Source organism: Xenopus tropicalis, chromosome 1, assembly GCF_000004195.4.
Source record: "Xenopus tropicalis strain Nigerian chromosome 1, UCB_Xtro_10.0, whole genome shotgun sequence".
NCBI classification, from domain to species: Eukaryota; Metazoa; Chordata; class Amphibia; order Anura; family Pipidae; genus Xenopus; species Xenopus tropicalis.
Genome location: NC_030677.2, coordinates 66,980,155 through 66,994,466, shown reverse-complemented (window position 1 = coordinate 66,994,466; position 14,312 = coordinate 66,980,155). Strand labels below are relative to the sequence as shown.

General features: G+C 39.1%; 1 protein-coding gene across 2 annotated transcripts in view; it reads left to right on the top strand.

The window, feature by feature from the left end:
* The window catches only part of lef1 (lymphoid enhancer binding factor 1), an 82,972-nt gene that overhangs the window by 46,506 nt on the left and 22,154 nt on the right, over positions 1 to 14,312 (top strand). For both annotated transcript variants that reach the window (XM_018091550.2, NM_001243834.1), the window contains exons 6-9: positions 4,953 to 5,075; positions 5,551 to 5,713; positions 10,271 to 10,378; positions 13,624 to 13,672. In XM_018091550.2, the coding sequence (XP_017947039.1) occupies positions 4,953 to 5,075; positions 5,551 to 5,713; positions 10,271 to 10,378; positions 13,624 to 13,672 (443 nt within the window). The remainder of the gene's footprint in view (positions 1 to 4,952; positions 5,076 to 5,550; positions 5,714 to 10,270; positions 10,379 to 13,623; positions 13,673 to 14,312) is intronic.

Below are 14,312 nucleotides of genomic sequence, written 5' to 3'. Positions count from 1 at the left end.
CATTAAAAATTAAATTTGCCTGTTGTCCAATTGTTTGCAGGTCCAGGTTTTCCTAGCTTCAGCTAGATGATATTGCTTTAAATGGACATTTTCGTTGATAGCAAATTCTACTTTAAACATTTAAACATTTGTTTCAGGATAAGCTTGGTCTTACAATAATGAGAAGATCTTTTAAAAATCTTAATGTTTATAGCCAGCTTAAGTGTACAATAAAGTCACTACCTTGAGTGAACATACTTGTGCAGATACCTGCTTTTAGGGCTCTGGCACACGGGGAGATTAGTCGCCCGCGACAAATCTCCCCGAGTTGCCATGACCCGCCATCCCACCGGCGCGATTTCCCGAAGACACACAGAGGGTGAAGACACACAGAGCTACTAGTAGCAGCTACTTGTTCTGGCTACTAAACATCATACAATACCCTGCCATAGACAATACTGTTAGGTTAATGATCAGCATTGTCTATTTTTGTAGACGCGACAAGAAGCTGCTTCTAGTAGCTCTGTGGTTCTTTTAATCTTTCCCAAAAGCATAGTTTCCCAGTCTCAGAGTTTTTTTCCACTGAAGATAATTCACTAAGTGCAAGGATTGTCAAGGTAGGGGCATTAATGACTCCTGCAGCTTCTAAAGCCAGTGTTACATGAAATCTGCCAATCAATAACCTTGTTTGAACTAAATTGATTGACCCAAGTCAGCTCAGAATGAATCAATTATTCTGTGTGAACTGTTCTTTTTAAATATGTTAATCTAGTTCAAAGTGTAGCGTAGTCCCAATCAAAAGAAAACATAATGAAATCTATGCAGTTCAAAGTAGCTATAATACAATAATACCTGCACTCCTGGGTTCAAACCTTATCTGTTTTTAAAATCCAGAGATCAGCAAAAATAGACAGAGCAAAATTGCTTTCAATCAAACATTGCTCAACGAATTAATTTGTTATCTGTCAGTTGCTAAATATTGCACCACCTCTCATTTAAAATCTGTAAAAGCTTTTGTGCTTTTATTTGTGCACCAACATCATGGGTTGCGTGATTAGTTGCAGACTGTATTAAGCTAAAAAATAGAAATAGGCCACATGTGGGTCGAGGGCTGTATTGTGCCCAGTGACAACATTGCTTCATTAAAATCATTTTGGGATCAACAGCCAGCACATGTGAAAATCCTTTTGGACAGTATTAGTAAGAGCTTGTAGTTGTCCTTCACTGCTTTAGGGCTCTGCCACACGGGGAGATCAGTCGCCCGCGACAAAACTCCCTGTTCGCGGGCAACTAATCTCCCCGGATTGCCATCCCACCGGCGAAAATGTAAATCGCCGGTGGGATGGCATACGCAGCGGCGCGGTTTCACTGAAATCGCACAAGTTGCCCGCCGCGTATGCCATCCCACCAGCGATTTACATTTTCGCCGGTGGGATGGCATTTGGGGGAGATTAGTCGCCCGAGACACAGGAGATTTGTCGCGGGTGACTAATCTCCCCGTGTGCCAGAGCCCCAAAGGTCAAGACACATGGAGCTACTAGTAGCAGCTACTTGTCATGACTACTAAAACAGACAATGCTAATCATTTACTGATAATTGTCTCTACGTGTGGTTTAGCAGAGCCAATTCTATGGCAGGGTATTTTCTGACGTTTAGTAGCAGTAACAAGTAGCTGCTACTAGTAGCTCTGTGTGACTTCACCCTAAGGGCTCTGGCACACGGGGAGATTAGTCGCCCGCGGCAAAATCGCCGAAAAAGACTTGCGAGGCTTTTTCGGCGATTTGCGTGAAATCGCGCCGCCGCGTCTGCCATCCCGCCGGCGACTTACATGTTCGCCGGTGGGATGGCAGGGGGAAGGCAACTCGGGGAGATTAGTCACCCACGAACAGGGAGTTTTGCCGCGGGCGACTAATCTCCCCGTGTGCCAGAGCCCTAAAGCAGCCCCAAAATGCCCAGATTTTACTGGGCAGTTTGGTCAGTGTAGACCTTGTGGACATATATGACTGGTTGGGGGTCAGCCATCAGGTGAAGAGGAGCTCCCTTTGACTCTCTGCATTTCTGATCATTTGGACTGTTATCTGAATGAAAGGAACAATGGAATCACCAAGGGATCAGTTTGAAGGACTGTATTAAGTGTTTGTGGCTTGGTATCCATGAGATCAGACTGTGTATCCAGAGACTAGAGCTGTGTGCTGAAATGTAGCAATAATGCAGAGGGTTTTCACATTTTTTTCCCCTTTAAAGCACAACATTTTATTTTATCAACCATTCAGCAATATTGCCAAAATATCTATGGCAAATATCCACTCAGCCCAGTTCTCTAACTGACCTTAAATCTGGGCTTCCAGGAGAGTTTGGAAGAGCAAATAGAACACATAAGAGGGGTTATTTACCTGTATTTCCGCAGGCTTCTGTGCTTCTTTTCAGAGCATGGCCTTTGGATCCAACGCTGTCTGCATTAGACAGCAATTGATCAATGAGGGGCTTTTGGGGGATGCACTAAGCACTAAGTAATCACTAAGGAGCATGCACTTATGGCCTTTATTAAGAATGTGTTATGTTTATGTATCTGCTAACACAATGTTCAGCCTTTAGTTTCTAAGCTGAATTTGAACTACAGCATGCTTAACAAGTACTTGAGAACAACAGAAAGGCAAAACTTTGTGTCCAGGTTTAAAAAATTCTATGAGCCTAGTGCCTAGTGTTGACTCTTTAGGATAAGTTTGATACGTTGAATTATTTTCATATGTATATTTTGCACAGTATAAGAGTACAAGGGCTTTGGCATATAAAATAATATATATTTGTTACTGAACATAAATTATTGCAATAGATACAGTGGTGTGAAAAACTATTTGCCCCCTTCCTGATTTCTTATTCTTTTGCATGTTTGTCACACTTAAATGTTTCTGCTCATCAAAAACCGTTAACTATTAGTCAAAGATAACATAATTGAACACAAAATGCAGTTTTTAAATGAAGGTTTACGTTATTAAGGGAGAAAAAAAACTCCAAATCTACATGGCCCTGTGTGAAAAAGTGATTGCCCCCCTTGTTAAAAAATAACTTAACTGTGGTTTATCAATTTCAATTTTCAATTTCAATATCAATTTCTGTAGTCACCCCCAGGCCTGATTACTGCCACACCTGTTTCAATCAAGAAAGCACTTAAATAGGAGCTACCTGACACAGAGAAGTAGACCAAAAGCACCTCAAAAACTAGACATCATGCCAAGATCCAAAGAAATTGAGGAACAAATGAGAACAAAAGTAATTGAGATCTATCAGTCTGGTAAAGGTTATAAAGCCATTTCTAAAGCTTTGGGACTCCAGTGAACCACAGTGAGAGCCATTATCCACAAATGGCAAAAACATGGAACAGTGGTGAACCTTCCCAGGAGTGGCCGGCCGACCAAAATTACCCCAAGAGCGCAGAGACAACTCATCCGAGAGGTCACAAAAGACCCCAGGACAACATCTAAAGAACTGCAGGCCTCCCTTGCCTCAATTAAGGTCAGTGTTCACGACTCCACCATAAGAAAGAGACTGGGCAAAAATGGCCTGCATGGCAGATTTCCAAGGCGCAAACCACTTTTAAGCAAAAAGAACATTATGGCTTGTCTCAATTTTGCTAAAAAACATCTCAATGATTGCCAAGACTTTTGAGAAAATACCTTGTGGACAGACGAGACAAAAGTTGAACTTTTTGGAAGGTGCGTGTCCCGCTACATCTGGCGTTACATCACAGCATTTCAGAAAAAGAACATCATACCAACAGTAAAATATGGTGGTGGTAGTGTGATGGTCTGGGGTTGTTTTGCTGCTTCAGGACCTGGAAGGCTTGCTGTGATAGATGGAACCATGAATTCTACTGTCTACCAAAAAATCCTGAAGGAGAATGTCCGGCCATCTGTTAGTCAACTCAAGCTGAAGCGATCTTGGGTGCTGCAGCAGGACAATGACCCAAAACACACCAGCAAATCCACCTCTGAATGGCTGAAGAAAAACAAAATGAAGACTTTGGAGTGGCCTAGTCAAAGTCCTGACCTAAATCCTATTGAGATGTTGTGGCATGACCTTAAAAAGGCGGTTCATGCTAGAAAACCCTCAAATAAAGCTGAATTACAACAATTCTGCAAAGATGAGTGGGCCAAAATTCCTCCAGAGCGCTGTAAAAGACTCGTTGCAAGTTATCGCAAACGCTTGATTGCAGTTATTGCTGCTAAGGGTGGCCACACCAGTTATTAGGTTCAGGGGGCAATTACTTTTTCACACAGGGCCATGTAGGTTTGGATTTTTTTTCTCCCTAAATAATAAAAACCCTCATTTAAAAACTGCATTTTGTGTTTACTTGTGTTATCTTTGACTAATAGTTAAATGTGTTTGATGATCAGAAACATTTTGTGTGAAAAACATGCAAAAGAATAAGAAATCAGGAAGGGGGCAAATAGTTTTTCACACCACTGTAGTATTGTTTAAAATTGTATTATTTACATCCTTCAGGTCTTACTTTTACTTTTCCTCTAGTCAAGAAATGTACTTTCCTGTAATCTTCTGAACCAGGGACCCCCAAATATTTACTCGTGGGCCACACTAAGATATCAAAAGTGTTGGAGAGCCACACAAGCATGAAAAAAGTTCTTTGGGGATGCCAAATAGAGACAGTGATTGGCTATTTGGTAGCCTCATGTGGACCTCTAGCATGCAAGAGATTCTGCTTGGAGTAAAACTGTGTCTCTGTGCATCCAAAACTTGCCTCCAAGCCAGAAATGTAAAAAATGGACACCTTTGAGGCCACATCAAAGGGGTTGAAAAACATGTTGCTCACTGATTGGGGATCACTGTTTTAAACCAATTAATCAATTGCACTTTTACACAGAATCCCTTAATAACCTTAGCCAAACAGTGAAACAGTGCACTTGCTACTTTTGTTTCAAGGTTTGCTACAATTTTACTGTGTAACCTATTTTTAGGTATCCGCACCATATGGTTTCTGGTCCTCCGGGCCCTCACGCAACTGGAATTCCTCACCCAGCTATTGTCAATCCTCAGGTTAAACAAGAACATCCACACAATGACAATGACCTAATGCACATGTAAGTGTTTCTCCTGTAATGTAATTTGTTTCTACAGTGCTGTCATATATGGTGTTGGTGGGTTCCACTCCGTACATGCTGTTAATTAAAGGTTCTTTGCGCCTTTAATTAGACAGTAAACTAAACATATAAGGGAATCCCATAATGAGTACATGGAGCATTATTTCCATACAAATTATCATTATTTTGATGGAAACATCTGGAAGAAATCTTAAAAGCAGCATCAAATTCACACACAAACTTTAAATAAATATGTTTTTTTTGCCATTTTGTTACATAACACTGGTAACATTTTGGGCTAAGTCTTTACTGTATCTTTATTCAGATGTTAATGCTGGGTACTATACATCACACATTTGATTGCAGAAAGCTAGTGGACCTTCTTGCAGCATGACATCTAAGTACAGTGTCCTGCAACTCCCTGCAGTTTGTTTCATTGCAAGTCTCATTTGTTGTGCCTGGCTTTACATTTTAGGAAACCTCACCACGAACAGAGAAAAGAGCAGGAACCCAAAAGACCTCACATAAAGAAGCCTCTGAATGCTTTCATGTTGTATATGAAAGAAATGAGAGCGAATGTAGTAGCAGAATGTACTCTCAAAGAAAGTGCTGCCATCAACCAGATTCTGGGTAGAAGGGTAAGTAGTAGGATATTTTTACTGAAACTAAAGCCTTAGGTTTGCTGAGCAAGACTGCATTACTCTGGCCATCAGCAGTTGTTCAGAGACTCAAAAAAGCATGGTATAAAATTGTTCTATTTTTTGTGCTACACCATTATTACTGTTGTTTAGTCACTACAAGGCTTCTTCTGATTTTTTTAACAGTAACGTAGCCCATGCTATAAACAAGTTGTATATACTTATATATATAGTATAAAAAAGACCAGCAACTCCGGGATTTCTTGTGAAAAATCAAAACATGTATTCAAAGTAGCATATAGTATATATATATATACTGTATATTTTTTTGCGGATACACTGAATTCAGGATTCAGCCTTTTTTAGCAGGTTTCGGATTTACCGAATGCATGGTCCTGGCCATGTGAAAATGGTTTGGAATTCAGTATATTGTTTGACAGGAAAGATGGAAATGCAAAACAAAAACAGGCCATAGTCTTTTTAGAGTCATTTTAAGCATAACCTGGATGCAACAGGAACTGTCTACCTTCCATCACAGAGTTTGTTACCCAAATAGGTTATACCACGAAAATGAACATTTTAAAAGCAAAGCTTTTAACAAGAATGGTTTAACCCTTTCCTTGCCAACAATGCTTCCTCACTGTCCACAAGAGATTTAATAAAATCCGAGAAACGTAGAATCTAATAAAAATGTGTGCACTGTTCCCAGAGCTGCCACGGCTGCTAGCAGTAAAAGCTAAAATACACTTTTTTTTACTAATGACTTTTAAATATTCTATTCTGGAATACTTGTGTAATATGTACTTTGATCAGTCCATAAAAGGCAGCCTTTGCTTCCTTGTGTAATTGCAGTAATATAGACATAGGATCCAATTTCTGCTATTCATATTGATGTGCTATATATGTGAAAAGGAATCTAAAAAAAAAATGCAATTTACTGATATCTAGTAGCCACAAAGCAGTAATGTTCTGGTAAAAGCAGGATACGCAGTCTTGCTATTTTAACCCTTTGTCTGCCACCAGACATGTGGAGCAGCCACAGATCAAAGAAAAGCCTGGAAACATAGAATGTACCATGCTAACAGTCAGGTACTTGACAGCCAGCGTTTTAGCTTCTAGTATATACAACTAAAGGAACAGGCATTCAATAATTAATCTCAAGAGCTAGCAGAAATCAGAAAGAACTGTGTTCTCCTTGTGTAACTGTGAGAACCAGCAGTCCTTCTGTCTTGTCCTTAGATTATCCCAACTATGTCTGGTAAACCACTGTTAATTCTGCATTTGCAGAGGTTTGTGCAGCTCCTTAAATGCCTAGCTGTATATAATCCAGACTTTCACGTCACAATCATTCTGTATCAGTTCCCAAATATCCACCCAGTACAATGTCCTCTTTCATTCTAATAGCACATTTGTAACCAATTTGTGTGTTTTCTGAGGGAAAAATATACTCTGCTTAAAAGCAACTGTAGCTAATACTTCTACTAGCTGAAAGAATACATTGTTACATTCAAACTGTGTTTTCTTTCTTGAAGTGCACATGCAATTTTAGATGGTAGAGCATGTGCTTATTTTCTTAATTCATTCCATGATGTGGTTTTTATTTATCAAAGCATTATATAGGAGACCTGTATTTCTGCAGCTATGAAATAGATCTAACAATATCCTATATCTGCCATTCCAGATAATATATATATATATATATATATATATATATATATATATATATATATATATATATATATAGTAGTAGGCAAAGTGACAGCACTCATGGGGTTTTGTTGATCAGAGAAAAATAAAAATAACAAAATGTCAGATTACATTGAGGTGAGGTTTTATTGATCCTACGTTTCGGTTTCTTACTGGAACCTATATATAGGCAAAAACACAGGTGCATTCACTTGTTAATTTCCCTTGGAGCGAGTTAGTTGCCCACACAGGATAGATCTCTGCTACTGTGTGATTTAGTAAGGACATACAAAAACATATATCTAAATACAGCAAAAATGGCTGACAAAACTAATACTCAGTGCTGAAGAAATATTTTTATACTCCTAATATTATATACCTGTTCTAATATCTATCAGATTCAGGTAGTTTTTTTGCATCTTTTTTCATTTTAGCAAGCTTGTTTAGACTTATGTCCCTATATAATTTTTTGAAGATACAGTGGAGGAAATAATTATTTGACCCCTCACTGATTTTGTAAGTTTGTCCAATGACAAAGAAATGAAAAGTCTCAGAACAGTATCATTTCAATGGTAGGTTTATTTTAACAGTGGCAGATAGCACATCAAAAGGAAAATCGAAAAAATAACTTTAAATAAAAGATTGCAACTGATTTGCATTTCATTGAGTGAAATAAGTTTTTTAACCCTCTAACAAAAAAAGACTTAATACTTAGTGGAAAAACCCTTGTTTGCAAGCACAGAGGTCAAACGTTTCTTGTAATTGATGACCAAGTTTGCGCACATTTTAGGAGGAATGTTGGTCCACTCCTCTTTGCAGATCATCTCTAAATCCCTAAGGTTTCGAGGCTGTCTCTGTGCAACTCTGAGCTTGAGCTCCCTCCATAGGTTTTCTATTGGAGACTGACTAGGCCACTCCATGACCTTAATGTGCTTCTTCTTGAGCCACTCCTTTGTTGCCTTTGCTGTATGTTTTGGGTCATTGTCGTGCTGGAACACCCATCCACGACCCATTTTCAGTTTCCTGGCAGAGGGAAGGAGGTTGTCGTTCAGGATTTCACGATACATGGCTCCGTCCATTTTCCCGTTAATGCGAATAAGTTGTCCTGTGCCCTTAGCAGAAAAACACCCCCAAAGCAAAATGTTTCCACCCCCATGCTTGACGGTGGGGACGGTGTTTTGGGGGTCATAGGCAGCATTTTTCTTCCTCCAAACACAGCGAGTTGAGTTAATGCCAAAGAGCTCTATTTTGGTCTCATCAGACCACAGCACCTTCTCCCAGTCACTCACAGAATCATTCAGGTGTTCATTGGAAAACTTCAGACGGGCCTGCACGTGTGCCTTCTTGAGCAGGGGGACCTTGCGAGCCCTGCAGGATTTTAATCCATTGCGGTGTAATGTGTTTCCAATGGTTTTCTTGGTGACTGTGGTCCCTGCTAATTTGAGGTCATTAACTAACTCCTCCCGTGTAGTTCTAGGATGCTTTTTCACCTTTCTCAGAATCATTGACACCCCACGAGGTGAGATCTTGCGTGGAGCCCCAGAGCGAGGTCGATTGATGGTCATTTTGTGCTCCTTCCATTTTCGAACAATCGCACCAACAGTTGTCACCTTCTCTCCCAGCTTCTTGCTAATGGTTTTGTAGCCCATTCCAGCCTTGTGCAGGTCTACAATTTTGTCTCTGACATCCTTGGACAGCTCTTTGGTCTTTCCCATGTTGGAGAGTTTGGAGTCTGCTTGATTGATTGATTCTGTGGACAGGTGTCTTTTATACAGGTGACTAGTTAAGACAGGTGTCCTTAATGAGGTTGACTAATTGAGTAGAAGTGTCTAACCACTCTGTGGGAGCCAGAACTCTTAATGGTTGGTAGGGGTTCAAAAACTTATTTCACTCAATGAAATGCAAATCAGTTGCTATCTTTTATTTAAAGTTATTTTTTCGATTTTCCTTTTGATGTGCTATCTGCCACTGTTAAAATAAACCTACCATTGAAATGATACTGTTCTGAGACTTTTCATTTCTTTGTCATTGGACAAACTTACAAAATCAGTGAGGGGTCAAATAATTATTTCCTCCACTGTACATGTTCCCTGGAATAAGCATTTATATTGCTCCCCTTTGGAGATGTCTAATCCCCATGCCTAAGGCTATCTACATTGCCTGTCTTAAACCCTGTACAGCCAAGATCCATTTTCCATGGCAACATAACACCCATTCACTCCCCAGGCACGTGTCACACTGGCTGAGGGGGATACAGCCAGAAAAATGGATTATGGTGACATCATTTGAAAGTTTTGGCATTAGGGCATACGGGCATATGCTAATTAAGTTATAGGTATCTGTATTTGTATGTAACATTGTATGTTACATTGATAAATAGAACTTCAACTTAGTACTCTTTATTCATATTGTCTTTTGCCACAAAGCCTGAGTGTCTTAACATGAGCAGTATGTTAGGAAAGATAATTAGTTATGCCTAGATGCAACATATACTGGTACAGTGAATCTGTCACTAAACACCTCTGGGCCTCCAGCAAACCCTGAATCCTGTTGTAACAAGCCTGACCAAATTGGCTTGTGAGCTAAATAGATTGAAAGGATGGTGTTATAAATACATTGATAATAATTAATGATAATGATTTTGCTTATTTTATGTAAGACATGTGGTACCATGTTGGTCTATTGTCTGTTATTATTTGTGTTTTGTTTTTTGCATGTCATTTTTTGTGTTATTTCTCATTATTACCTTAATATCAGAAACAAAAATAGACTGATAAATAATGTTAAGTATTACTGCTTGATAAGGGATAGTAAAGTGGGCTAGCGGCTACATTGCGTCCACACTCACTGAGATCTCATTATTTTCTACAGTGGCATGCATTGTCTCGGGAAGAACAGGCCAAATATTATGAGTTAGCTCGCAAAGAAAGGCAACTACACATGCAGCTTTACCCAGGATGGTCTGCAAGGGACAACTATGTAAGTCTATTTCCATCTTTTCTAATCCACTCTGTAAGCATATATTGCACATGTCATGCACATCCATGAAAATATTTTTTCCTAATTGCCCATGTATTAAGCATTGGTTGTTTTAAAATATATTGTTGATAAATTGCCTGTTTTGCAGCTTCAGGGAAGCAGATTTCCTTTTTCTCCCATCATTCCTGTTTTTTTCAGAACAGGAAGTTGGTTGTGGCTTCCTATTGTCAGAAAGCTGAAAAACGCAGCCAGACATTACTCAGAGATCATAAAGTTGCCGGCGCAAAGGGAGTTTAATCATGAAATATTTTAATAAAAGTTTAATGAATGTTTAATAGACTTTCACACAGGAAAAACATGTCATTTGGTTAAATTGCTGTGTTAACTGGTCTGTTCTTGAAATCTCTTGTTGATTCTTTGCTCACAGAAAGAGTGGCCTGTTAGTCGAATGGGAGTGCCTGAGTTGTCTGGGACCTTACTCATAGATTTTTTTTTAATATTTGTATATTTTATATTTTTTATACTTCTATATTTTAGATTTTTGTATTTGTATACTGCAGGTTAATGTAGCTGCATTTTCCAAGCTACAGCTGGTGGCTATAGAAGAGATCAGGTGCTATAAGATTTATTGAGTAGCAGAGATGCCATTGTCACCATCTAAATGAAGAGAAGTGATGCTTAGCACATGTTCTGCATCACCTGTGGCCTTTGTAATTAATATCTTACAGAGTAATTGATAATCTTTTGGAGATTAATCTCATCTCTTCCAATTAATCACATAGTAATGTTCCTATTCAGAGATTTCTTCTGAAGTTTCACAGTATGTTACAGTTTCTGACATGTGCATTGTTCTTCTGTCAGCAGTAACATAGGACATTGTTCTGTGTAAAGGTGGCCACACACGTGGCGATTTGCGATCTTTCGTGCAACCATCAGTCACACGAAAGATCGTTAAATCCGCCACTAACCTTCAGGGCTGAAACGGAGGTAGAAACAATAGGAGGTAGAAACAATAGGATTTCTACCTCCTTCTGCCAATTCAGCCCTGACGGCAGATTTTGCTCAGGCGCCCGATCAAAATCTTTTAAGCTGGCCGATTGGCAAGTCGACCAATATCAGCAGCCTCCTGCGATATCGGTCGACTTGCCGACATGCCATACACGCACCGAATACCGTACGAAATGAGGTTTTGTACGATAATATCTGTATGGCCAGCTTTAGAAACGTGTTCATCCCCTGAATGATACAGCTTTTACCTTTTCCTTTTAGTAAATGTTTTCATGATGTCTTTATCCTGACAAAACCTAAGATAGCTATGCAAGAGTTTCTGACCTAAAATTATATCTACCAGCTATTTTCATCAAATGGCACACTCTCTATGTATCAATTGTATCTGGTGTACATATAAAAGATTTCTAGCATTTCTTTCCCCCCAACCCAGGCATACAGGTGGTGTCAGAGGTACATTGATGAATATTGGGAAAACCTAACTAATGGTGCATGTATTTGGCATGGATGTGTGTGGTAGGATGAGGTTATTGTGTTAAAATTCTGATCGGTGACTCTCCTACACGGTTTATGCTCCTGAGCTTTGTTTGGTCTTTGGAGTATGGTCTCATAAATATCTCATACATTTCTACTAATGTGTAAAGTATGCCTTTTGCCTCTCCATGTAGCAAGAAGATATATGGGCTTAGCCAATTTGCTTCCCCTCTTTCTTGTCAGAGGATTTTGCAAACCCCTGAGGAGGAAGTAGGTATTCCAAAGAAAAGGTGCATTCCCAAACCTATATATTAATATTTTGCTATATACAATATAGGTTAATAATATCGTCCACAAAACAGCATACTGTTTATTGTTACTGTCCTTTAAGGAAATGATCACTAGTCCTTTGCATAGTTGTTGTAAGTGGTTTGAAGAATTAATTAAGTATATGTGACAAACAAATGGTAGATCAGAGTAAAAGGCTTTGTTGGGCAGAAGACCAGACTACGGTTAGGGTGTAAGGTTCCCCAAAGACCATAGTGTCTAGCAGCTGGAATACTGGGCTTATCTCCAAAGGCAATAACTTAATTTTGTCAAATTAAGTGACTAAAGCCAATGGTTTGGCTGCTGTTTACTAATGTGTTGCATGCCATTACAGACCTTAGAATCTGTGAGAGAGCTATGGTACCCTGTTTTGGAGACATTCGCTTAAATACTTTATGCTTAGGGGCTGATTTACTAACCCACGAATTCGAATCCGAATTGGAAAAATTCCGATTGGAAAACGAACATTTTGCGACTTTTTCGTATTTTTTGCGATTTTTTCGGCGCCTTTACGACTTTTCGGAAATTATCGCGACTTTTTCGTTACCAATACGATTTGCACGAAAAAACGCGAGTTTTTCGTAGCCATTCCGAAAGTTGCGATTTTTTCGTAGCGTTAAAACTTGCGCGAAAAGTTGTGCTTTTTTCGTAGCGTTAAAACTTAAAAGGCGCGACGTTTTGCGCAAGTTTTAACACTACGAAAAAATCGCAACTTTTTGCGCAAGTTTTAACGCTACGAAAAAATCGCAACTTTCGGAATGGCTACGAAAAACTCGCGTTTTTCCGCAAAAATCGTATTGGTAACGAAAAAGTTGTGATAATTTTCCGAAAAAATCGCAAAATACCGATCATTACGAAAAAACGCAATCGGGCGCATTCGGCCCGTTCGTGAGTAAGTAAATGGGCCCCTATGTGATCTGTTTCTAACCTGGCATAAAGTAACAGACTTTTGGCTTATCAAATATTGTGGAGCTAAATGATTATTTTCAAATTATTAATTAAGTTCTTGTCTCACGTTACATTTTTTGGGTATCAAAGACACATTTGCATATTGTGCAGGTGACAAACTTCCAAGCTATGATTGACAGTGTTTTAAGGAAGCTGCTGTAATTGTGCCACTCATCAACTGTATTCACCATGACATTTTGTTGCTTATATGGCAAAACATTCCCTGTGCCATTGCTGTTAATGGCAACCACTGGCACACACAACCATCTCACTTTATAATCACTTTATTACCTTTCTCACTGAAATGAATTATTTGCTCCCCAAAAAGAGGCCAATTTCCTTGTATAGGCTATGTAATTATAAAATCTCTTATCTATTGGTGGCCCCCCCATTCACAAATTTTACCTTCCTCCCCAGGTCCACAGCAGGGGACTTGCAGTGCTGTATTTTCAGACATTTAACCATATTTGTTTTGTTTTATTTTGCAGGGTAAAAAAAAGAAGAGGAAGCGGGAGAAGCTGCAGGAATCCACATCAGGTGTGTGTGCTGAACTGCACTTATTGTGGGTATAGGCTGCCATATAATTTGGATTCACTAGTCATAACCAAAATAAGCAATTTTTCATAATAATAATAATACTTCCATTCTGTTCCTTTACACACAGAATCATTTGTACTTTGGACTTTGGACTGGCAAACATAATATTATTTGTGGCAGATAAAATATCCTTGAAATTATATTTGAAAGACTTTATAGATTTTTCCTACTCTCCCAAAGAAGCATCTCTCACTTATTTCAATAGATTTTGTGCAGACAAATCAGTTTTTTTGACTCTGTGTTTCTCTTTGGAGATCAATCGGGTTTTCCAGCTTGTAAGCCATTCATATGCAAACTAGAGAAATCCCCTGCCGGATGCATTGGTTACACTTAAAACCTCTTAAAAGTAGTGTTGAGTCTGCATTGCTAGTGAAGCAGGGCAACTGTAGGTGTAATGTTTATTAATAAATTATGCAAGAGCTGGTAGGCCCATCAGGCTACTGTATACAGTCTATAGAGAACAGTGCAGAGTATGTAGATTTCCCCAGTGCTGCTTAAGTACTTAATGTAGGTAAGCAAACAAAAGGCAGAGTAAAAGTCATAATTTCTCACCCTTTATTATACATAAACTTACTATAAC